This window comes from Budorcas taxicolor, chromosome 12 (assembly GCF_023091745.1).
Source record: "Budorcas taxicolor isolate Tak-1 chromosome 12, Takin1.1, whole genome shotgun sequence".
Lineage (NCBI taxonomy): Eukaryota > Metazoa > Chordata > Mammalia > Artiodactyla > Bovidae > Budorcas > Budorcas taxicolor.
In genome coordinates this window covers 13,859,338-13,882,818 of record NC_068921.1, presented here as the reverse complement: position 1 = coordinate 13,882,818, position 23,481 = coordinate 13,859,338, and the positions used below count along the sequence as shown (strand labels likewise).

The window sequence follows — 23,481 nt, the reverse complement described above, 5'->3', positions numbered from 1 at the left end:
GGGGAGAAAGTGCCCAGAACAATGGATAGGTAAAGAAGTTTCATTAAGGTTCTTTATTCTGAGGTTTCAGCATCCCAGGGACTTAAAAGATTCCTAAACCTTCCAGTGAAACAAACCAGGTACAGATAAAAGGTCAAGAGAACAAGTGGCCTTGAGACTTCTCAACCACAACACTGGACGCTAGAAGACAGTGAAACTCAGCCTTCAGAGTGCTAAAGGGAAATGACTTTTACTTAGAATTAGAAAGCTTAATTAGCAGGCAAGCGTGAGAGTAGAAGTTAAGACGTTTTTCAGACACACAAGAAAGGTCTCAACAAATTTACCTCCCGTGTACCTTTTCTCAGGAAGCTACTAGAGAATGAGCTCCACAAAAATGAGGCTGTAAACCAAGAAAGAGGCAACCATGGGATCCAGGAGGCGGGGGACCCAGCACAGGCGAGAGGCACAGGGATTTCGCCAGATGGTGTTAAAAAGAAGCCCCAGGACAACAGGTGGGCAGCTGGCCTGGGGAACCACTAGCCTGGACGGACTGAACGGGAGGCCTGTGGAGGGACAAACAGGTCTGAGAGGGTCACTGATGGAGTTGCTCACGTCAGAAATGGTGGTAGTAGGGCTTTTATAGTTCCTTTGAAAAGTTGAGGGCCGTTAGTAATAAATACACACAAAAAGGAAGAAAAAAGACAGCACAGATGAAAAAGATGGAATAAGCTAGGAAGTGTGTTCTTATAGGGCTTGACTTAAAAGTAAATGATATTGCATGGCATAACAAAGTAAACAAAGAATATCCATTTAACCCCAGATTCCACTTTAGCCAACTGGAAAGATGAGAGAAGAATGCTCTTTGGGAGGTGGTGACGGTATAACCGGGGAGCCTAGTGGGCTGCTGTCTATGGGGTCGCACACAGTCGGACACGACTGAAGCGACTTAGCAGCAGCAGATGGTACAAGAGTGTCAAGTGTTCCTCATTTTACAGAATAGTAAGACGTTCGGTAAGCTCTGCAAACGATCATTTAAGAAATATCAGTGTACATGTATCACTTAAATATATGGAATCCGATATCAGAATCGAAGGTTAAAAGCAGTGTCTTTTCCATGAGAGGATTCAACCTCCTTGAGGTGGGGAGGGCTGGGTTAGACTTACTTGTTCGGCTTCCATCCCTGGGCCAGCCCATATATATAACCATACTGGAAGGAACCAGTTGAGGCAAAAGCCTTACCTGTATCGGAGGCTGCTCGCTTAGGCAAAGCATCATATTTCATAATAAAAGCAAACCAGACTCTGGGAGAAGGCGAGGCTGGATGATCTGAGAGAATAGCATTGAAACATGTTTATTACCATATGTGAAACAGGTCCGATGCATGAGACAGGGTGCTCAGGGCTGGTGCACTGGGATGACCCTGAGGGATGGGATGGGGAGGGAGGTAGGAGGGGGGTTCAGGATGGGGAACACATGTACACCCATGGCTGATTTATGTCAATGTATGGGCAAAAACCACTACAGTATTATAATGTAATTAGCCTCCAATCAAAATAAATTTAAAAAAAGTAAAGCCCCCCACCCAGACACAAAAGTGGTTTTGGAGGAGAAGGAGGGGGTGGCAGGGACAAGTTGGGTGGGGGTGGCTGGTTTGGGTTCTAGGCCTCTTATACCTTGCTTGCCTTTTTAAGCTCTAGGCATATGTGACTTTGAAAGGTTTTAGGTTGGTTTTTAAATTTACTGGAATCAGACGCAGAGGCTATAAAAGCAAAGTACACAGTACCCCTCTCCCAGAAAAAGCAAAAACAGCGCAAGGAGAGGTCAGTGGCACTTTTCTTGATCTCTTTCAGGACTCATTTATCTATCTCATGTCTAACAACAAAATAGGGGCCTGAGAACCGTCTGCCAGTCTCACTCCAGCTGACATCTCCTGCCATCTGCAGCCACCCCCCATATTCTGTGTTTAAACTCTACTGGGCCACTTCATGTTCCCTTTTTAATGCCTGTATTTTCCCTCACCTGAGCTTTTGCTTATATAGTTGGTGCAGTGGTAAATAATTCACCTGCCAATGCAGGAGACAGCAGGTTCAATCCCTGGGTCAGGAAGATCCCTTGGAGGAGGAAATGAAAACTCACTCCAGTATCCTTGCCTAGAAAATTCCATGGACAAAGGATCCTAGTGGGCTGCAGTCCATGGGGTCACAAAAATATAACGCATAGTTATATTCACCTTCCATTCATATATATCCCCCCCAACACACATACACATCCCTTCCCCAAATCCCCTGGTTCCACCTGCATCTCTTCCTGTTTGTATCTCAGCCAGGACCCCCTCTCTGGATCACAGCATCCTCCCCTTTCCTTTAATTCCTCTTGCTTTATCCTTGGCACCACTGACCACACATGGCTTTCAATCAGTCGTATTTTTTTTTCCCTTGTCGAGTCTATTCAGAGTTAGCAGGTAGCAAGGGCAGGAACCATATCGCACAGATATTTATTCCTCTTCCAGAGGCTGGCAGAGTGCTGACATAATACAGGTACTGCCTCAGATAATAATTAAATGAATAAATGAATCTTCCATTACATTTGAAATCTGTTCAGTCATATGGCCCGATGCTAAACATCTGTATCTGTATAAATAAATATTACTGGAAGGAAAGGAATTTATGTGCCTTTTTGTTTTAAGGAAGCTGATGTGTTTTCTCCTAAAAGAGCACGATCATCCTCAGAGCCCAGAGGGTTAGCTGCTCCCTAAAACTTTTGCTTGTGTTTCCTTCGTGGGGAATGTGGAAAAGTGTCACCCAGAGGGTTTATATTTGACTCTGCAGGACCATAGGGTAGCTTGGAATTGAGCAAAATGTCAGTAGATTTGCCTTGGTCTTAGGGTAGAGAAGCTTTTAGATATCCCCCTGTGCGTGGTGGACATAGCCCTGTCTAAGATGTGGCAGAAAAGGATAAAGCACTAAGCTAAAGCAGTGCATGTGTGCTCAGTCCATTTAGTTGTGTCCAACTCTGTGCAACCCTATGGACTGTAGCCTGCCAGGCTTCTCTGCCCATAGGATTCCTCAGGCAAGGCAAGAATACTGGAGTGGGTTGCCAGGCCCTCCTCCAGGAGAAACCCAGGGGTCAAACCTATGTCTTTTATGTCTCCTGCATTGGCAGGCAGGTTATTCACCACTAGGGCTACCTGGGAAACCAACATGAAGCAGATTTTCAGTAAATAGTCCATGATAACACAGTCATCTGGTTGACCAGCCACTAGGATTTCCAACCACAGCTTTGCACCTAATTGCTCTTTCTACTTCATCGGGCTTTATACCATGCTGCCCACGTCTCCTTATAACCACTCAGATGATCCCCTAACAAATCACAAGATGAACCTAAAATGTTTCCTTTGTGAAGATGACAGAATATGCCCGTCCATATTATGGTGTGTGTGACCAGCGGAGTAGCTACGAAACCATTAACAAGAATGAGGAAGATCTCTATGTCCTGACACAGCAAGGGCTTTAATATATGTTGCTAAAGGGAAAAAGTAAATGTGGAATAAGATGGCCTTCTCCAGGTCTCCTCAGATACCCTCTTTTCCATGAAGCCCTCCTTAACCACTACATTTAAAGCTGCAAACACGTGCCCTCCGCTGCTGGCTTTTTCTTCATTACCATTTATTCCCATTTGACATAATGTGTATTTGTTTGTGATGTAGCTCACCGAATGTCAGGTGATGAGGGATGTTGCATGTTTTGTTTACTGCTTCTCCCCCTGGAAAAATAAATGACTGGAATGAATGAATTTGTGTGGGAAAGCTGATTATCAGCATTGAAGGCCACTGTTTGCACAGAACCGACAGAGGCCTAACAGTAGTTCTCTCTACACAACATAGGGCACGTGGGAGGAAAGCAGACTCTTACTGTTTCTATCTTCACCATGGACGTGCGTCACTTTTTAAAATAAAGACACAAGTGTAATAGAGAATCCACCTAAAATGTTTCTCCACTAGCTATAGAAAAATATAAGTTATTTAGTCCGCACGGTTTATTTCTGTTCCTGAGATAATGGACACCAGTCAGAATTTCTCTTCTTTCCAGAAGTCAAGTTGTATATGGATCACCTTTCAAGTCCACAGTTTATATTTTATGAAGCCTTTACCAACAGAGAGTTTTTATTTTCCATCACAGTAAACCATCTGTACTTAGGTTGTGGTGAGGAAAAATTGGGTTTCTAAGTCAGATGTATTTATGTCTTCTGAGTCTCAGCTAAGTGACCTGTGGCAGGTAACCTAACCATCCTGAGTCTTATTCCCCTTCCCTATAATATTCGGATAATTCTTCTTAAAAGCAAAGGATATTGTCCAAGCAAAACACGGTGAGATGTGTGTATGCAGGGCCTCACAGTATCTAGTGCAAAGCAGGGCTCAGTAAATGTTAAGTTCTTCTGTTTTCCCTGCAGAAGCTGACCCAGGAATATTCTTATCCCTAATGACTCAAAGCATCATCAAAGTCCCAGCATCACTGAGGACTTTATTAGAAATGCAAAATTTCAAGCCCCGACCAATCCAATGAATCAGAATTAGATGTTCCCGTTTAACAAAATACCCAAGTGATTCCTAGGCACAATAAAGTTTGACAAGCTCTGTTTTTATGTTTCTTACAGCAGTGTTCCAGACAGGCTTATATTAGTCTTGTTTTTTATGTTCAGTATTTTGTGAGATGTATTTTGAGGTCTCAGAGTCTTCCAGATGCCGGGGAGGCACTGCTCTTACCCAGAGTTAGCTAATTCCTAGGGCTTCCCTTGGGGCTCAACTGACAAAGAATGCACCTCCAATCTGGGAGACCTGGGTTCGATCCCTGGCTTGGGAAGATCCCCTGGAGAAGGGAAAGGCTACCCACTGCAGTATTCTGGCCTGGAGAACCCCATGGAGTCCATGGGATTGCAAAGAGTCAGACACGACTGAGTGACTTCCACACTCTCACACAGAGGTAGCGAACAGCTTACCTGGGGTCACACCGCTGGTTTGCAGGTGAACCAGCCCTGAGCCCGTGTCCACACCTGCCCCCTTTTTTCAGGCTCTTGTTATCCAGAGCAATATCCCCCTGCCCCAGATTGTACCAGGGCCAGCTGCTGGACAATTAGGAATTGTCCCAATGTCTTAGAACACACTGAAAATATTTAAGCTGCCGAATTGAGAACCTTCTTACCTTGCAGAAACCACAGGAGAGACTTTTCTCCACACTTTTCCCTTATTTCCTCTGCTCGTGGGCAATCCTGGTACCTCCCCACATGGTCCTGCCTGGCCCATTGTGGCCCTGCACACCCCTCCTCTTGGGAACTATAGGTGACAAACTGTCTCTTCAGTGACACGTGTCTCCCGATCTGTTAGCCGTGTCATTGTTGTCACTAAGTCATGTCTGACTCTTTGCGACCCCATGGAACTGTAGCCTGCCTGGCTTCTCTGTCCATGGGATTTCCCAGGCAAGAATCCTGGAATGAGTTGTCATTTCCTTTTCTAGGAGATCTTCCTGACCCAGGGATCTAACCCATGTCTCCTGCATTGGTGGGCGGACTCTTTACCACTGAGCTGCCTGGGCAACCCCAGCCCTGGATACGTTTGAAAACAAGCTGCCTCCGTGAAAGTTTTTTTCCTAGTGAAGTGCCACCTGCCAGTCCTTCCCATTCACCTTGGCAACTGGAGTTCCATTTAGAGAAGTGGTGAAGGGTGCACAGCAGAGCCAGGTGTTCTGGTGGGCATGGCTAACAGGCTGAAACACAGGAAAGACGCTTAAGCCACCTCATCAGGCTGAACTTACTTTTAAATAAAGATGATCAAGGGGAGCCATGAACAGCGTTGTAAATCTGCTTAACGCAGTCTGACTACATTGAATGCCAGTAATGCTCCTTAAGCATAAGCTTTGCATACTCCAGAAACTGCTATTACAAATGCTTAGGCCCTCCAAGATAATGGAACCATTTGAATTGAAACACACAAAACTTATTTACAGTAGTCTGAGACATCCAGGAAACAAGTGAAAACCTGCCACCCACATCCATTTGTTTCTTCCCTGTGGCTTCTTAATACCGTGTGTATGTTTTAAGTAGAGATAACTCCTACCAGGGAGCAGCTTTCAGGTCACCCAGCAACTTCCCTTGCCACGTTTGCATTTATTTACCTCTTGGGCTTCCCCGGTGTCTCAGTGGTAAAGATTTCGCTTGCTGATGCAGGAGACACAGGTTCAATTCCTGGGTTGGGAAGATTCCCTAGAGAAGGAATTGGGAACCCACTCCAGTATTCTTGCCTGGGAAATCCTATGGACAGAGGAGCTTGGCAGGCTACAGTCCATGGGGTCGCAAAGAGCTGGACATAACTGAAACGACTTGAGGTTTTTCTTTTTTCTTTTTCTTCTTTTCTGCTTTGAAAAGAATCTTGATGTATGGAAGTGAGCTAACTGAAGCTGAAGTTCATAGAAGCAAATATTAAAAGAATATAAAAGGGATTTTTCTCCCTAAGACTCAAAGAAAAAAATACAGTAAGGAATACCCATTTCAGAAATATTGCACATATGTTAGGTAAAATGACGTGAACAGAAGATAATTTCATGGTAGCTTTTCCTTTATAAAAGTTTTTGCTGCAGTTTTATTAGGGAATTAGGATTTGATTAGCAGCTTTTAGTTAGAAATATTAGACAAGGAAAATTTTCATTATTTTATGACTATCAGTTGTGCTCTCATAAAAAAAATAAACCCTTGTCACTGACCACTGCCACACACACACACACAAAGGTAACTGTGAGGTGATGGGTATGTTAACTGCTTTCTTGTGGTCATTTCACAATATCATGTGTGTTGATGAAAGAAATTAATCAATAGTCCATCTAAGAAAGAAGTGTAAATTTTATTCAAGCCAACCTGGGGATTATAACCTGAAGGGCAGTTGAGAACTCTGAGAGCTGTTCCAAAGAGGTAAAGCAGGGAGGTTGGGGTATATGTGGCTTTTGGAGACGGGAATGCATGCAAATGAGCAAGCACTTTGGTAGAAGGTTACGGCTGGTTGCAAGGAAGAGACGTGTTCATGGTTTTAGGGCTTGTCTACATTCAGAGGATGCAAGGATGTGAGAGCTGATAAAATTTTCCCCTAAAATGTCAAGTGATCTTAGGTTCAATTTTGCCAGTTTTCCTAGAAGTACTGCATCCTAATCTTTGCCCCGGATTCCTTTGAGGGTGTGTTGTAGGTCGGCAGTTGCAGTGGGCAATGACTTGAGTCTTGTAGAACTGGATGGTGAGCAACCTTCTTTATTTTACAGTCCCTCCTTTTCAGTCTTAATTTCACCCACGGTTTTGGAGGCCTACCAGGACCAATTTGTCCCACTGTGCTAGGAATGCTCATTTCCTTCCAGGTCAGGCAAGGATTTCGTTGATAGGCTTTCAATGTGTTGCTAGTGCACTAGGTCTCATTAACAGTAGCCAAAAGCCCAATTTTATAGGTAAGGGAACCAAGACTCTGTTATGATTCAGGAGATGGTTTTCTCTAATCCACATCTAGAGTTTTCTCTTCTCACATCTAGAGTTGTACTTGCCATCATGGATGTTAATAGAACTCTGTGTTTGGTATATTGTTTCAAGTCACCTGGTCATCATTTTTTTTTTTAATCACTTTACCATTTATCATCACATTTGATAGTGCAAGAAACAGTAATTTGTAAAATAGAATACAAGTAGTGTAATACAAGAATACAAGTAATACAGCTAGTAACATTAACAAGGTCGTAAATATTTAAGCCAGGAACTTCCGTTAGTGCAGTCCAGGATCTCCTCGATCTTCTGATCAGTCTCTTCTGCACCAGTCACTATTTTTAAGGGAAATAATATATTGGCTCTGTATGTGCAGAGATGTGTACACATACAATTCAAGTGGTGGGCCATCGTGACCCCTTACAGGATTGAGAAAGGAATGCTTATCTTCCAAAGAGTTACATGGCTGGTGCCAGAAGAGAAATTGATCTTATGGTTGAACTGGCCTTTTTGCCATTTGGGAGGTCTGGTTAACACATGGAGCAGCTTCACAAAGCACACTCGAGGGGAGGGAGGAGGCCCAAACAGGCAGAGGGGAAAAAAAATGTTTAAATTTTTTTCTTTTTGCCTTCAATTATGAATTGTTATTTCGTCATATATTATTGGGTTGACCAAAACGTTCCTTCGAGTTTTCCCATAAGATGTTGTGAAAAAGCCCAAACGAACATTGTGTTTGGTCATCCCAGTATATCAAATCGTCATGTTTATACAAATGTCATACAAATTTATTTGTCAGTTATACTTTGATCAGCCTGGGGGTGGGGGGACTTATTTGTCATGACTGCAAAAGGAAACTTGGGCTGCAGATAGCAGGATTTTGCTTTCCATTCGTGGCCCAATCAGATTCAACATTACTGCCCTAACAGTCTAAAATTTGACTTGTGGTGTGGCCTACAAAAAAAAAAAAAAAAAAAAAAATGACAGCATCCCCTGAAGCCACAGGCTTGTTGGTGGTAGGTATTTTGTTTGATTGCTCCCTGACCCTATTCCAAGAAACCTAATTCGCCCAAGGGAGTCTCACACAGGAAAGGAGTGTTTGCATCTGTTTAGGGAAATGTGCCCGAAATAATGACTTAAAATAATGACTTATTTAGAACATGGAACCAAATGGAATGGAATGGATTGATAAGCCAGTTTGAGCAAGCCGAGAGCCACCCAGGCCTCCTGTTATAAAAGGAGCCGTGCAACAAAGCATTTTGCCCAGACCATCTGCCAAGCCCCATCCCCATTCAAGGAATGTTCTCTCTCTAAGCTCTGTTCAAAAACTCTGACTCTTCCAAACGCCTCGAGGCACGAGATCTCTTCTTAAGTTGCACTTAGACTTCTAAGATGGTGCGGATTTCTCGGTTCAGCCCTGCAGACCCCAGGGTAGAAATTGCTCTCCGAGGTATGTTATCCATTTTAAACTTCCCTGAGCCCTTCTGGTGACCGCAGCAAGCTGGGTGGTGGGGGTAGTGCTCTGCCCAGAAGGTAAAGCCTGCTCTTGGTGGCCAGGAGAGGTGGCGGGTGTGAACGAAGCCCGTCTTCCCTCCAGGGAGAGCCGGGCTCAGCTTCTTTCTTACTTATTGAACTTAAAATGAACCGGGCAGGCAGAAGTAAGGGGCTGACATCTCATCTAGCAGAATGAAGGATGAATTGAGGCAAAGAAAAAAGAAGGAAAGAAAACACTGCCCTGCCAGGCTTTTTTGTGCTGCTTCATTTCCCATTTCTGTGGCTTTGTCTTTTTTTTTCTCTTCACTTGTCTGCCAAGGAAATATAGTTGATTTGTTTATATAACCCTAGCCTCAAGGTTGGCAGCAGCTCTGAAGTGTCAGAGGTGACAACAAAAGCTTCCTAAAATATGTTTTGAAAATCTGCAGCTAGATTAATTTCTTTCCTTCTTAATCTTTCTCTGTAATATACAAAAAAACAAAAACAAAAAAACAGCTCAACCTTTGACCATGAAACTTCTGTTCTTGCAGGGTGATAATGAGAGTTTCCCTTTTTTAAAAAATTTAGATCTGTCTTTGCACAATTAGCAAATTATTAAATGACCTTTCCTTCAGACTCTGCAGGCACTTGCTTGTTTCCACTAATAAGAGAACATGTTTTACAAGGGTCACGTTGATTAATTGACAAATGCTGATAAAATCAAAGCAGGGCTAAAAATGCAGCGCACCAGCTGCAGTGTAATTTACTTTTGGTCAATAATGTTTCAAGTGCCTATACGTTTACGGTTTCACCTTTCAATAAATATTGCTGTCATAAGTAATTGAAACATCCATTGTGGAAATGTATCTCTGAGGACGACTGTCAGGAACCCTAGCTAGGATGAAGCATTTCTGTATCTGTATATATTTTTTCTGCTCAATTAAAAGCACCAGTTGCTATGAGCATTTTTAAAGATGGATCCTTTCTATTTTATGTGAAATGAACACTAACTTCTTTTAATATATTTTGAAAATCATGTACCCTTGATTAACCTAAGTATAGAGTTCCAAACATTCATGGAGTTCTTAAGCCACAAAAATAAGTAGCTAAATGCTCTAAGCTACTAGGCTTACTTACACCATTCACTAGAAGCCTAATCGTTTTAGCTCCTTGCCGTCTAACTGGGCAGCTCTGCTGTGCTCCATTAGAGGCCTATAGCTAACTACTTACTCTCGATGTGTTTCAGGCATCAGAGATGCTGGGCCAAACCCACATTCCTGTTTTTGCGTATGAGTAAGTAGCTGTCCATCTCCTGCATGCCAGGTCAGACCTGAAGGTGCCAAGGGTCCCAGAAGAAGGGAAATGTACACTGGGTCACAGACTGTCCTGCGGAGTCCCCAGTCCTGTCCGGTGGTGGTCCACACTCACCGGACAGACTCACAGGCTCTCGTGCTCAGGAACACCCTAGCATGTGTTAATAGAGTCAGGACTCCCACCCATCTGATAGTTGTGTTTTGGACATCTTCAGAAGTCTGGGCTCATCCACATTCCTGGGAAATTAGAGGAATTTTCTTCCTGCCTCTTCAAAGGTAGCTTAACATAATCTTATCTACAAAGTCATTCTAACTCAGCAAATATTTGCCAGTTCTACTAAATGCCAGGTCCTGCCCTGGACCCTGAGGATGGATATAAACCCAGACTCTACCCTGAGAGAACTTACAGTATCTGATCATCACTCTCAATATTTGCAGTTTGTTATTTGAAAGATGTCTTTACGTAGTTTGCCAAATTTTGAAGGATCCCCATAGGGTGCCTGCCACTGTTCTAGGTGTTCAGGAAATATTCCAGATGTTTTCTTTCTCGAGTATGTCCTGGTGGCTCCCTAAGGCAAATCTCATTTGTGAGTGTTCTGTGGGAGCTGCCTCAATTGTTGGTTGGGTAACAGCTGTTCCCAAGGGTACCACAGCTGCTGGTTCTGAACGGATGTCAGTGGAACTGAGCTGAGACCATCGCTCTCTCATCATTGTTCAGTCACTCAGTTGTGTCCAACTCTTTGCGACCCCGTGGACTGCAGCACGCCAGGCTTCCCTGTCCTTCACTATCTCCCAGAGCTTGCGCAAACTCATATCCATCGAGTCAGTGACGCCATCCAACCATCTCATCCTCTGTTGTCCCCTGCTCTTCCTGCCTTCAGTCTTTCCCAACATCAGGGTTTTTTCCAATGAGTCGGCTATTCGCATAAAGTGGCCAAAGTATTGGAGCTTCAACTTCAGCATCAGTCCTTCCAATGAATATTCAGGGTTGATTTCCTTTAGGAAGGACTGGTTGGATCTCTTCGCTGTCCAAGGGACTCTCAAGAGTCTTCTCCAGCACCACAGTTGAAAAGCATCTCTAAATTCAGGCAGAGGATGCATCACCTTCAGAATGGGCTTGAAGATCCTGGGGAATGAGGGAGTTGAGGACAATATGGGCCACTTAGAATCAGCTGATTTTGGAACGTGGAGGCACGTTAAGCTGACAAGCCAGGGTTGAGGGCTGGGCAGAAGTCACAGCGGGCCAGTAAATGATAGAATTCAGTGACTGACCAGAAGGTAAGACTAGAAGGCAGACTAGTGGAAGCCGCCAGATGGAAGAGAGCAGAGCAGAACCGTCAGCCCAGCCAGCTTGTGTGCATTCCAGAAGCTCAGCCCCTGCTGGTGGGGTGGATCCAGCTATCATGGGAATGAGGCTTGAGGACGGTAGCCCTCCGTCACTGGACTTGGTCACAGAAACTAAAATGTGCCTCTATCTCCTGGATCACAGGCTGAGAGCAGACCGAGAGGTGTGACAGAGAATTTCTGAGTGTGGGCTCAACATGTTCTCTCAGCCCAGACGTCATTAAGACGGTGTCTGGCCCGAGGTAGACACTGTTCCGCCGGACTGACCTGCATCCGAAGAGGGAGGCAGGTTCCAAAATGAAGCAGTTTGTACACAGTGATATAAAGATTAAATTGCCCTGGCTCTTAATGGAGGCACACACACGGAAAAATCCAGAGGAGTGTCAAACACGTGGGGGGGGATCATGTCTACGTGACACAGCTGTTGCCCCTGTGTGGGTGTCGTTCCCTCCCTTGGTCTCTTTCCTGTGGGGCCCACTTAGCAAGGGGAGGACAGAGCTGCACAGAACCTGGGAAGTTGGAAATGTGTGTGGTTAGCTGTCAGCTGGCTGGAGAGGTTTTTGTTGCGGGAGCATTTGGAAAGAAAGAACTGAGGAAGGGAGGGTAGAGGATCAAAGTCCCGCAGAAGTCCCCGGTTTAAGTCCAGGAGGCCAGAACTGGGAGGCTTGCCGGCAGCTCTCCCAGTGTCTCTCCGGCTCTTCCCTCGGGAAGGTGCTGCCTGCCTGTGTCCATCCCCTGGGAGCTCTCAGGTCGGTGGTGATGGCTGCCAGTGAGAAGAGTGGGAAAGGCGATTCCAGGAGACCTTTTTTTAAAAAAATGTCCCACATCACCAAGTTGGGCAGGGGGGACAACAGAAAGACACCCCCCCCTCCCGCCCCTCAAGCAGGCATCTGTCATGCCTCCTGCCATTCTGAGCCCTGAAGCCACGAAGGGCCTGCTCACACTCCTGAGTCAGTATTCCCTGTGCTGACACTAGGTGGGGCATTGTTATTATTACAGGGGCTCTAACACGTGCAAATATAAAGCCCAGAAGGATGACAACATTTCTTTAGAACATCACGTTGTGCTGTCGAATCAGAGGACACTGGGGGAGGCAGGCCAGTGCCAAGTGTGTAATCCACACTCTGGCCTTTCCTCTCCTCCTGGGAGAGTCACGACCAGCCCAAGTTCAGGCAGTGAGTCAGCAGCAGACCCGGAGCCGCAGGCAGCCCACACACCCTCCTGGGGAGGAGGGGGGCCCATGGACTCCGGGAGACACACGCTCAGCTCTCTGAAGCCGCCTTCTTTTACAAGGGGAATAATAAGGGGGTTAATCCCCAAGGCTCATCTTCCTAAATCCATTCTCCCTACAGCTTGGCTCTGCTTGTCCGTGGCTCAAAGTAAAGACTGCACACAGTCTGGACACTTGGTTTATCTTTTTAACCTCTCTCGGACACACACACACATACACTTACACATATGCGTACACCTCTTTGAAAAAATACCAATATGAATTAATTAACTTCATTTTGTAAAATGTGAAGAAGCAAATGTATAACCCTATTATAGTTAGGTTCCAGCTGCCTTCAGATCAGTTCAGTTCAGTCGCTCAGTCGTGTCTGACTCTTTGCGACCCCATGAATCGCTGCACGCCAGGCCTCCCTGTCCATCACCAACTCCCGGAGTTCACTCAAACTCATGTCCATCTAGTCGGTGATGCCATCCAGCCATCTCATCCTCTGTCATCCCCTTCTCCTCCTGCCCTCAATCCCTCCCAGTATCAGGGTCTTTTCCAATGAGTCAACTCTTCACATGAGGTGGCCAAAGTATTGGAGTTTCAGCTTTAGCATCAGTCCTTCCAATGAACACCCAGGACTAATCTCATTTAGGATGGACTGGTTGGATCTCCTTGCAGTCCAAGGGACTCTCGAGAGTCTTCTCCAGCACCACAGTTCAAAAGCATCAATTCTTCGGCGCTCAGCTTTCTTCACAGTCCAACTCTCACATCCATACATGGAAAAACCATAGCTTTGACTAGATGGACCTTTGTTGGCAAAGTAATGTCTCTGCTTAGAATATGCTATCTAGGTTGGTCATAACTTTCCTTCCAAGGAGTAAGCGTCTTTTAATTTCATGGCTGCAATCACCATCTGCAGTGATTTTGGAGCCCAAAAAAATAAAGGCTGACACTGTTTCCACTGTTTCCCCATCTATTTCCCATGAAGTGATGGGACCCGATGCCATGATCGTAATTTTCTGAATGTTGAGCTTTAAGCCAACTTTTTCACTCTCCTCTGTCACTTTCATCAAGAGGCTTTTGAGTTCCTCTTCACTTTCTGCCATAAGGGTGGTGTCATCTGCATATCTGAGGTTATTGATATTTCTCCTGGCAATCTTGATTCCAGCTTGTGCTTCTTCCAGCCCAGCGTTTCTCATGATGTACTCTGCATAGAAGTTAAATAAGCAGGGTGACAATATACAGCCTTGACAGACTCCTTTTCCTATTTGGAACCAGTCTGTTGTTCCATGTCCAGTTCTAACTGTTGCTTCCTGACCTGCATATAGGTTTCTCAAGAGGCAGGTCAGGTGATCTGGTATTCCCATCTCTTTCAGAATTTTCCAGTTTATTATGATCCACACAGTCAAAGGCTTTGACATAGTCAATAAAGCAGAAATATAAGTTTTTCTGGAACTCTCTTGCTTTTTCAATGATGCAGCGGATGTTGGCAATTTGATCTCTGGTTCCTCTGCCTTTTCTAAAACCAGCTTGAACATCTGGAAGTTCACGGTTCACATATTGCTGAAGCCTAGCTTGGAGAATTTTGAGCATTACTTTACTGTCGTGTGAGATGAGTGCAATAGTGTGGTAGTTTGAGCATTCTTTGGCATTGCCTTTCTTTGGGATTGGAATGAAAACTGACCTTTTCCAGTCCTTAAATTTCCTTTAGGCTTTTAACTCCAGTATCGTCAACATATAGCAACTGTGAAAACCCGGTAAACTCCTGTCCTCCTCTTGGTCTCAGCCTGTCAGCACCATCTTCACTTGGGCATTAGAACCTGATGCTTTCTCCATCCGGGTCTTTCCAGGGGACCTTGCTTCCCTCTTCCTTGTCCCTCTGCGGCAGGAGAGGGGTGCAGTACGAAACATGAAGGCTGCAGTCCAGCCCTTGTCTCCATTCGGGCGACTGATGGGATTAAATGACTGGGAGAAATCGATCAGTTTCTCCTTGCTGTCTAACCTTCTGAAGCAAAATTCTTACACACTCGAGTTGATAGCTCTTGGCAGACTTTTTTCTTAGCAGACCCTCTTTCTTTCTATTTAACTTATATTTTAAACAGACCAAAAAGCTATGATGATTGCAGTATGCTTTTCCGAATGGCAGTGGTAGCACTTCTCAGTTGGAAACATCTGCAGTGCTAATTCCAACTATTATTTCAGTTATGGACACATTCTCACTTTCTCTGTTCCTGGTGGGGTACCATATTTAAAATATATAGATGCATTTCCTCATTTGGCAGTGCCAGGTCCTAGCAGCAGCATGCGGGATCATTTTTGATTGTGACTGCTGGATCTTTTTACTTGTGGCCTGAGAACTCTTAGTTGGGATCTAGTCCCCTGGCCAGGGATTGATCCCAGTCTCCTGCATTGGGAGTGCAGGGCCACTGAACCACCAGGGTAGTAAGTCCCTGTACCAAGATAACTTTAAATCCTCTCTTTCTTGTGACGTGTACTTCCGAAATGTCAAGGCTGCTTGTGAGAAGGCCAGGCCAGTGAGAAAGAAACCATATCGTTCGTAATTTTTATTTCATGTTAAGACTTCACAAAACCGAGTCTTTTTGAAGGAAATTTTAAACATCCAGTGATAAGCACTTGGTATGGATGGGCTGGTGTGATTTTTACCCCTGGCTTGGAATGCCGTCCCCTGCCTTCCCTAATCTTCTTCATTCTTTAAGACCCAGCTCAAATGTCATCTCCTCTGCTGGGCATCAGCCCTTCCTGCTCCCACATCCCGTTCCAGAATCCTTGGTCTTCTGCACCATCAGAGCGTTCGATTCATTCCATGAGAATATAGTTCCAGCACATTCGAACCAGTTCCACGTGTCTGTGCTGCCAACCCAGTTGTGGGCTTCCCGAAGGCAGGACCAGCAGACTGGTCTCCCATCACCTGCCTCTCTGCTCAGAGCACAGAAGATGAGGTACCCTGGGAGTTCTGTACATATTTACGAGGTTGACTCATTGTATCAGCACCAGCTCTTTTTAATATAAGGGTTCTGAGTTTGGGAAAACTATATCAAGTAAAGGTATAATTTTAAAACCATGGTCTTCTGGAATTTTCTGAAGAAAGTGTTTTATATTCTTATCCTGAAAGGGAAAGTTGTACATAGGACTTTGCATATATTATTGCCATGCATCTGGGGATACTGGCCATGTGTTTGCTGCCCACACCTTAACAGGAAAGAAATTTTGGTCACCAGTTCACTTTGCCTTATGCCAAAGATATATGCTAGAAAAGTTGTCTGTAAATCTGATGTCTATAAATCAAATTATGTATTAAAATGTACCAAGGGAGCAGTTTAAAAAATACTTTCCCAAGTGAAAGGGGATCATTTTATAAATAAGAATGGATCATTTTTAACTTATCAAGAGAATTTGCCTGTTGTAGAAATGCCTTTTTCCTAGAATGATAAAGGCTCTCCTGTATTCAAAATTCACCTGGCATAAGCTTTGTGCTTTTCCATAGTCTATTTAAAACACCGGACTTATTCCTAAGATTTTTAATTTGTACAACAGATATTCTTGGCTTACTAAAAGTGAATAACTCTTCTGTGTCGTAAAATTGGTATGCATTATGTATTATTTCTGGTTCAGTTAATAAAAAAATTGCTCGTGTGGGCACTTAATGATTTTAACACAAATCTTACTGGAAACAGCCAGTACATTATACTCTTGGTTTGCAAGTAGAACTGGCTGACGAGGGCTGATGTGAAAGCCTTATTCACCGAAGAACCAGAGAGACTGTGCTTGGAACTGAAGTTTTATATAAGTTCTATTTAAATATTTCCATTTGCCTTTCTTTTCTTTTTTTTTTTTTTAGATTGGCCAAAAGGGAATTGACGAGGGGGCGGTAGAGTGTGAGTTGGGGTTGTTGCTGTTAAGGTTTATAGCACATGACTTGTCATTGTCCCTTTGCATTCAGAATGCGAGGCTTCCGCCGCCTTTTCTCCCTACCCCGTGGTGGGCACAGCAGAATCCTTTAATAATGCATTCACTGAGTCCGAGAGACAATGTTCTTGACTCTGGAACTATGCGTTTAAAACACCCTCAGCAAATGCCACGAGGCAGACCTAGTGCTTTTAGACTGAGGTTCTGCCATGCATCAATAAAACACATGGGTGTTGGCCTTTTCCAGTAAGCACTACGAGAAATGTTGAGTACCCTTGAAATTAAACTGCAGCTTTTAAAACCTGCTCTCATTTTTCATGGACAGCTGAGGCCCGCCTATGCCAATACCCAGCTGATCTTAGGTCTGCAGAAAGCTTGGGAGTCAGTCACCCTCCGTTCATCTTGGTTTGTTTTAGCCCCACATGTGGACGCCTTCTCTGTTCAATTCTCCCTACACTTAGGCATTCTGATTTCCTGGGAGATCTCTCTCATGTCTGCGCATTTGTCTCGTTAGCATCACATTTGGCCCAATGTTTGTGCCTCCACCCAGTTTTAATTAAGTAGTAAAGCTGATCTTTATTTATGAGAATTTTATTTCAAACATGGAAATTCTCCCCCCTCCCACCTCCATTAAAAAAAAAATGTTTATTGAGTGTGTCTCTTCTCACTCCTAAAAAACATCTAAGAAGAAACACCCTACCTCATTGTGCAATCCCTTCCCTTTTATTGCGGGTCTTTGGGACTAGAACACACGGTCACATGGTGGCCTGGAGGTAGCAGTTACCCAGTGTGAACATTTCTAGCAGAGCTGCAGTACTGCCTTGGGGCAAGTTGGTCCAGGGACGGGCCTCCAGGTGGGAGAGCAGCACCTGACCTATTCAGCTGGATTAAAAATTAAAATCTGTTTAGGAGCAAGCTGCTCACTTCTAGCCTGGAGCTTCTAGCAGTACTCTCAGGTTCATGAGTGTGTTTCAAGGGGAAAATGTTTCCTTCCTCCTTGCTTCAGTGTCCCCCACCCTCTTATGGTTTGACGTCTCTTGTCTGCCTGCTCTCCTGTTTGGACAGTGGCAACACCCATCATAACTCTAATCATCTCGGCTGAGATACTGATTGAGAAAGATATACAGCCTTTGTAAGAAATGACATGCAGATTGAGCTTAGCATAATGTAATTCTCAATCAGTTAACTGAAGTCTCTAGTTTGTTTTTTGTTTTTTAATAGCTGTTTGGGGAAAATTGCAAACGATATAAAAACAAGCTTGCATCGTAGAATTTAGCTAATACCCTGGGTATGATATGGAATTAATCCAGTTTCTTAAACCTACATTTATACAGCCAGTACTATGCATTGACTACTGATCTTCGGAAAGATGATCTGAATACATCAGAGATATAAAACATGAATAGGACAGCTCTACATTTTTTTCTCTTTTTTTGGTATTCTTTCTTTGTCTTTCGTGTTTATGATGTTTCTGAAGAGTACTGGTTAGATATCTTTGATTTGAGTTTGTCTCAGGTTCTCTCATGGCTTAATTGAGGTTATGCAATTTTGGCAAGGATACCTCAGAAGTGATATTACCCTTCTCGGTGTGTTACGGGTACATGATGTCAATATATCATATCACTAATTTAAGATCTTTTTGATAACATCAACTGAAACAGTATTCTGTTTATTAAGTCAAATTATGTCATTAATTAGAGCATAGCATTCTGATGGTTGAAGTCTACACTTACCATTTTAATATAAATAAAATATGCTTTTATAAATATACTCTATTTTTTTCATTTGAACTAGCATGATACTTAAGTGATTTTAAAATTTTAATTGACACTTTTTTTTCAACAGTATTCAGTTTTAGGCATTCATCTAAGGTTACTCTGATTTTTTTTGTTTGTTTCCTGATCTATAAAGTTGTTGTGAGAATCAGATGAGATCATAAATGTGAAAAGTGGTTGCATATAATAGGTGCCTGGCAAATTTTAGGAAAAGTAGAATGCTGATAATTTTTGTGTTTTTTTAAAAAAACACCTCAAATTACCTCTCGGGAGAGTAAAATGTTTTGAAATGTCTTGAGGTAATTAAATATCATAGCAACTACTGTTGGTCATTGTTTTTTGTTTTTGTGTTTTCTATTTTTTGGCTGTGCCCTGTGGCATGTAGGATCTCCGTTCACCAACCAGAGATCAAACCCTTGTCCCCTGCAGTGGAAGCATGGTGTCTTAACAAATCAGACTGCCGGGGAAGTCCTGGCAAATGTTCGTTCAAACATAGAGAAGCGCACTGATCACAGTATAAAAATGTTGAATGTTTTTGGCTCTTGAAGTTAGTCCTTTTTCTACTGCTTTAATTACTCTGCTAATATTAACTTTGAGTTTTTTCCCCACTGTTCACCCTTTCATTTGGTTGTTTTGTACCTAATCATTAGACCTGATCGTTAGCACAAATGACGTGAAAGCCCCAAGTTCATCAGACTTTGAGCATACAAGTTCCTAGGTCTCGATAAGGAACAATACCAGAGCTTAAACTGTATTTTTTAGGCAAAACATCTGTCCCTATTTCACCCTTTTATTTATTCCCCATTTTAAAATTTGACTTATTTTATCTGCGGAGCTATCTTATGGAACATCAGAGTTCTTGGAACCAAAATGTTTTCTCGAGGAAGAAAACCTAAAAATATCTTCTCTGCAGCTGCATGTAATTTCAACACTTCTGAAACTGTTTCCTGGGTCTGTAAGACCCTCCTGGACGAATCTGTAGGCATACTGAAAGTGACGCAGAGTGGCCGAAACATTTTCACGAGAAAAATCTGACTCATTGCTCGTTTATTCACTGAGCACCTGTGTTTTCCTCGGTAGGTGCTAGATACACAATCATGAGCAAAAGAAACAGAATGCCTGCCTGTATGAAGCTTCAGTCTAGTAGAAGAGACAGGCATAGGAAGAAAAGCAAATAGATAAAAATATGTATTTACAAATATACAAAATGTTATCACGTTCAAGGACAGCTTGCCGTAAGGGGTCATTAATAATGTCAGAGAGAGAAGAGTCTTCAGGTCAAGCCAGTACTCACTCAGCTGGCGCTCTGTCTGCAAGGGTGGAATCCGGGGTTTCTGTAACAGCATGATCTTGCACCCTTGAGATTGAAGGATCTGAAAGGGCACTGTGCAGACTTGACAGCCAACACTGTGCTGTTGAGTATAGAAGGTCAACCAGCTGCTGATTCAAACACTGCAGGAAGCCTTCTCCTTCTCCTTCTCTTCTTTTGAAATTAATCTGTTGTTTATCAGCTCTGTGTTCCAGTGGCTGTCAAATTTTGACGCATGTAAGAATCTTTTATTGGAGCTTTTTTTTTTTTTTAATGCCTGGCCCTCACATTGAACCCACCAAGGGCTTAAAAATCTGAGGGTGGAAACCAGCATGCGTGCATGCGTGCTAAGTCGCTTCAGCTGTATCCAACTCTTTGCAGCCCCATGGACTGTAAACCCGCCAGGCTCCTCTGTGCATGGGATTCTCCAGGCAAGAATACTGGAGTGGTTTGCCACACCCTCTTCCAGGGGATCTTCCCAACTCAGGGATTGAACCTGCATCTCCTGTGGCTCCTACGTTGCAGGCAGATTCTTTATCAGTGAGACACTGGGGAAGCCTGGAAACCAGCATGTGCATTTGTAAAAACCCTCTTAAGTGACTGTGGTGTCCATCAAAGGCTGAGAACCTCTGTGCTAGATGCAGAGGCTAGTTTCGTGGCTACTCAGAGAAGCCTAGGAACAAGCATGTCTCTATATATTATTATCAGTTCAGGAATGGAAGCATTTGATTGGTCTATGGATAACTCAGGTTTTCCTCCTTTTGAACTAAACTTGATGCTTTACCTGTTCCTGGTGCCCTGGAAATCTCCTGCTTTTATTCACCAATCCCCTGAGCCAGAAACCTGGGAGTAGTTTGTGAACATGACCTTCTTGCACCATCACATATGTATTCCAACTGCCCTTCCAGTCCTAGCTCTCTGTCTCCGGGAAAGAAAGAAGGAAAGTGAAGTTGCTCAGTTGTGTCCAACTCTTTGTGACCACATAGACTGTAGCCTACCAGGTTCCTCCGTCCATGGGAATTTCCAGGCAAGAACACTAAAGTGGGTCGCCATTTCCTTCTCCAGGAGATCTTCCCACCTCAGGGACTGAACCCTGGTGTCCCGCTGCGATGCGGCAGACACTTTCCTGAGCCATCAGGAAAACCCAGGTGGGCCCCTGTCTCCAGGAGTCTCTCTCAGATTTGCTCCCTCTCCATCTCTGCTGCCACAATCCCATCTTGCCTGGTCTGCAGGAACTACTTTGAAATTACCCTCCCCAAGTTTCCCTCCCTGTGAGGAGACCCTTGCTTTACTCTGAGAAGGTTTCTAAGGTACGAATGTAATCCTGTCACCCCCAGTGTAGAATGCTCTGCTTGGCCCTCATTTCCTGTGGAGATCAAACCCGCCAGCTTGGCCCCCCACCTGTATTTTCAGCACCATTCCGCGCCATTTCACCATTTGCCCCCTAGCTCCAGGCAAACAGAAACACTCATTTCTATACCATACCATGCCCATTTCCATTCAGGGTCTGTGCTCATAGTGTGTCCAATGCCTGAAACACTCTTTATTCCAGTTTTCACCTTCATTCATCCTTCAAGAAAATTTGAGATTGCTTCCAAAGGTAGTTTGACTGGTTCTTTCTCTCTCTTCTTTATAGTAACCTTTGTTTTAATTAATGTACCCATTTATCTATGTGCCTGCCTGTATCCTGGGCTTCCCAGGTAGCGCTAGTGGTAAAGAACCTGCCTCCCAGGTCAAGAGGCACAAGAGACTCAGGTTCTGTCCCTGTGTCGGGAAGATCCCCTGGAGAAGGAAATGGCAACCCACTCCAGTATTCTTGCCTGGGAAGTCCCATGGAGAGAGAAGCCTGGTGGGCTACAGTCCATGAGGTTGCGGAGTCAGACACGACAGAAGTGTCTAATTACACGTATCCATATACTGACGTATCTATCTGGGGCAGCCTTCTTTGGAGTGAGATGTTTTGGTTTTTTATTTGCCTCAAACTTGTGCTACACACAGTAGAAGTTAACGAAATATTCACTGACTGAGGGAAAAAGAATAAATGAATCTGAAGCTGGTTTGCTGTATCCTCTCCTATGGGTCTGAATTCCATTTTTTGGTGTATTGCTTAGCTAATCCAGTCCATTTTATATGTCTGCTTTCCTTCTAATATATGAAGATTACTCTCATCCTTTGTCCTTTTCCCATAGACACAGAGGTAGTAAGTTTTCATTTTAAAACTGATGCTAACTCCTTAGAATTCTAGAAGTCACTACGGGCAGTTTCAAAGTTGCACTAAGCTCTCAAAGTCAAATGACCTAATCCTGATAAACTTGCTGCAAGCTCAGATTTTTTGCAAGAGACTAAAGTGGGTAGCGTTTAACCTTGTATTATACCGCATTCGCTTCAAGATTGCTGCTGATCTCTTAAGTTCAAATGCGTTTTAACCATCCTGCATTTTTACTCCCCTCCATTATAGGCCATTACAAGATACTGTTATTTGTAAAACTTTTGATCTCCATAAAATCTGAAGGAGAGCCTTGCTAGGTAGAGGATTTATTGTTGTAGGTTTTCCCTTTTCATTGCTTTAAATTTAGAGTGACACTCATTTCTGGTCTGCAGAATTTCTTAGCTATTAGCCTTATGGGTGTTCCCTTGTATATAACTTGTTGCTTCCCTTTTGATGCTTTTCTTTCTTTATCTTTTTTTCCATTTGAATTACAACATGTCTTGGTGTGGACCTATTTGGGTTTATCCTGTTTGGGACTCTGTGATTCCTGAACCTGGATATCTGTTTTATTTCCTAGGTTCGGAAAGTTTTCAGATACTGTGTCTCCAGGTATGTTCTCAGCCCCTTTCTCTCTCTCTCCTCCTTCTGGGACCCTATGGTATGAATGTTGGTACACATAAAGTTGGCCCCAAAGCCTCTTATACTGTGCTCATTTTTCTATTCCCAGTCCACTACTGTGATTTCCAGCTTGATGATCCATTCCTCTGTATCTTCTCACTTTCTTTCTCGTGTATTTTTTATTAAAATTACTGTATTCTTCATCTCAGTTTACTTCTTCATATTTTTTGCCTCTTTGTTGAAGACTTCTGACTTCTCACTCTGTCCATCCAGTCTTCTCCTGAGTTCGTTGAACATCCTTATGATCATTACCTCAAGCTCTTTACTGGGTTGATCGCTTAGCCCCACCCCCCTTAGTTCTTCTACGGTTTTCTCTTGTTCCAAAATGAAGAACATATTCCTCTGTCACTTCATTTTGCTTGATTTCCTGGTTTTGTTTCTTTGTGTTTGGTGGTGGTGGTGGTTCAGTTGCTGACTCATGTCTGACTCTCTGTGACCCCATGGACTGTAGCTTTCCAGGCTCCTCTGTCCATGGGATTCTCCAGGCAAGAATACTAGAGTGGGTTGCCATCTCCTTCTCCAGGGGATCTTCCTGACCCACGAATTGAAGCCGGGTCACCTGAGTTACAGGCAGATTCCTTACCGGCTGAGCTACGAGGGAAGCCTGTCATAGGTTTGGTAGGTTGGTTATATTTCCCAACCTTGGAGAAGTGGCCTTTTGTAGGAGAGGTCCTGTGTGTCCTGGCAGTGCCATCCACACTGGTCACCAGAGCGATCGATGTACTCTAGGAGTGCCCCTTTTGTCAGCTGCAGCG

At 43.8% G+C, this 23,481-nt stretch overlaps 1 protein-coding gene across 1 annotated transcript in view; it reads left to right on the top strand.

Annotated features, from left to right (window-relative positions):
- The first annotated feature begins 403 nt into the window (after nucleotides 1-403).
- The window catches only part of ENOX1 (ecto-NOX disulfide-thiol exchanger 1), a 296,602-nt gene continuing 273,524 nt past the window's right edge, over nucleotides 404-23,481 (top strand). The window contains exon 1 of the mRNA XM_052649997.1: nucleotides 404-491. Coding sequence (XP_052505957.1) covers nucleotides 404-491 — 88 coding nt within the window. The remainder of the gene's footprint in view (nucleotides 492-23,481) is intronic.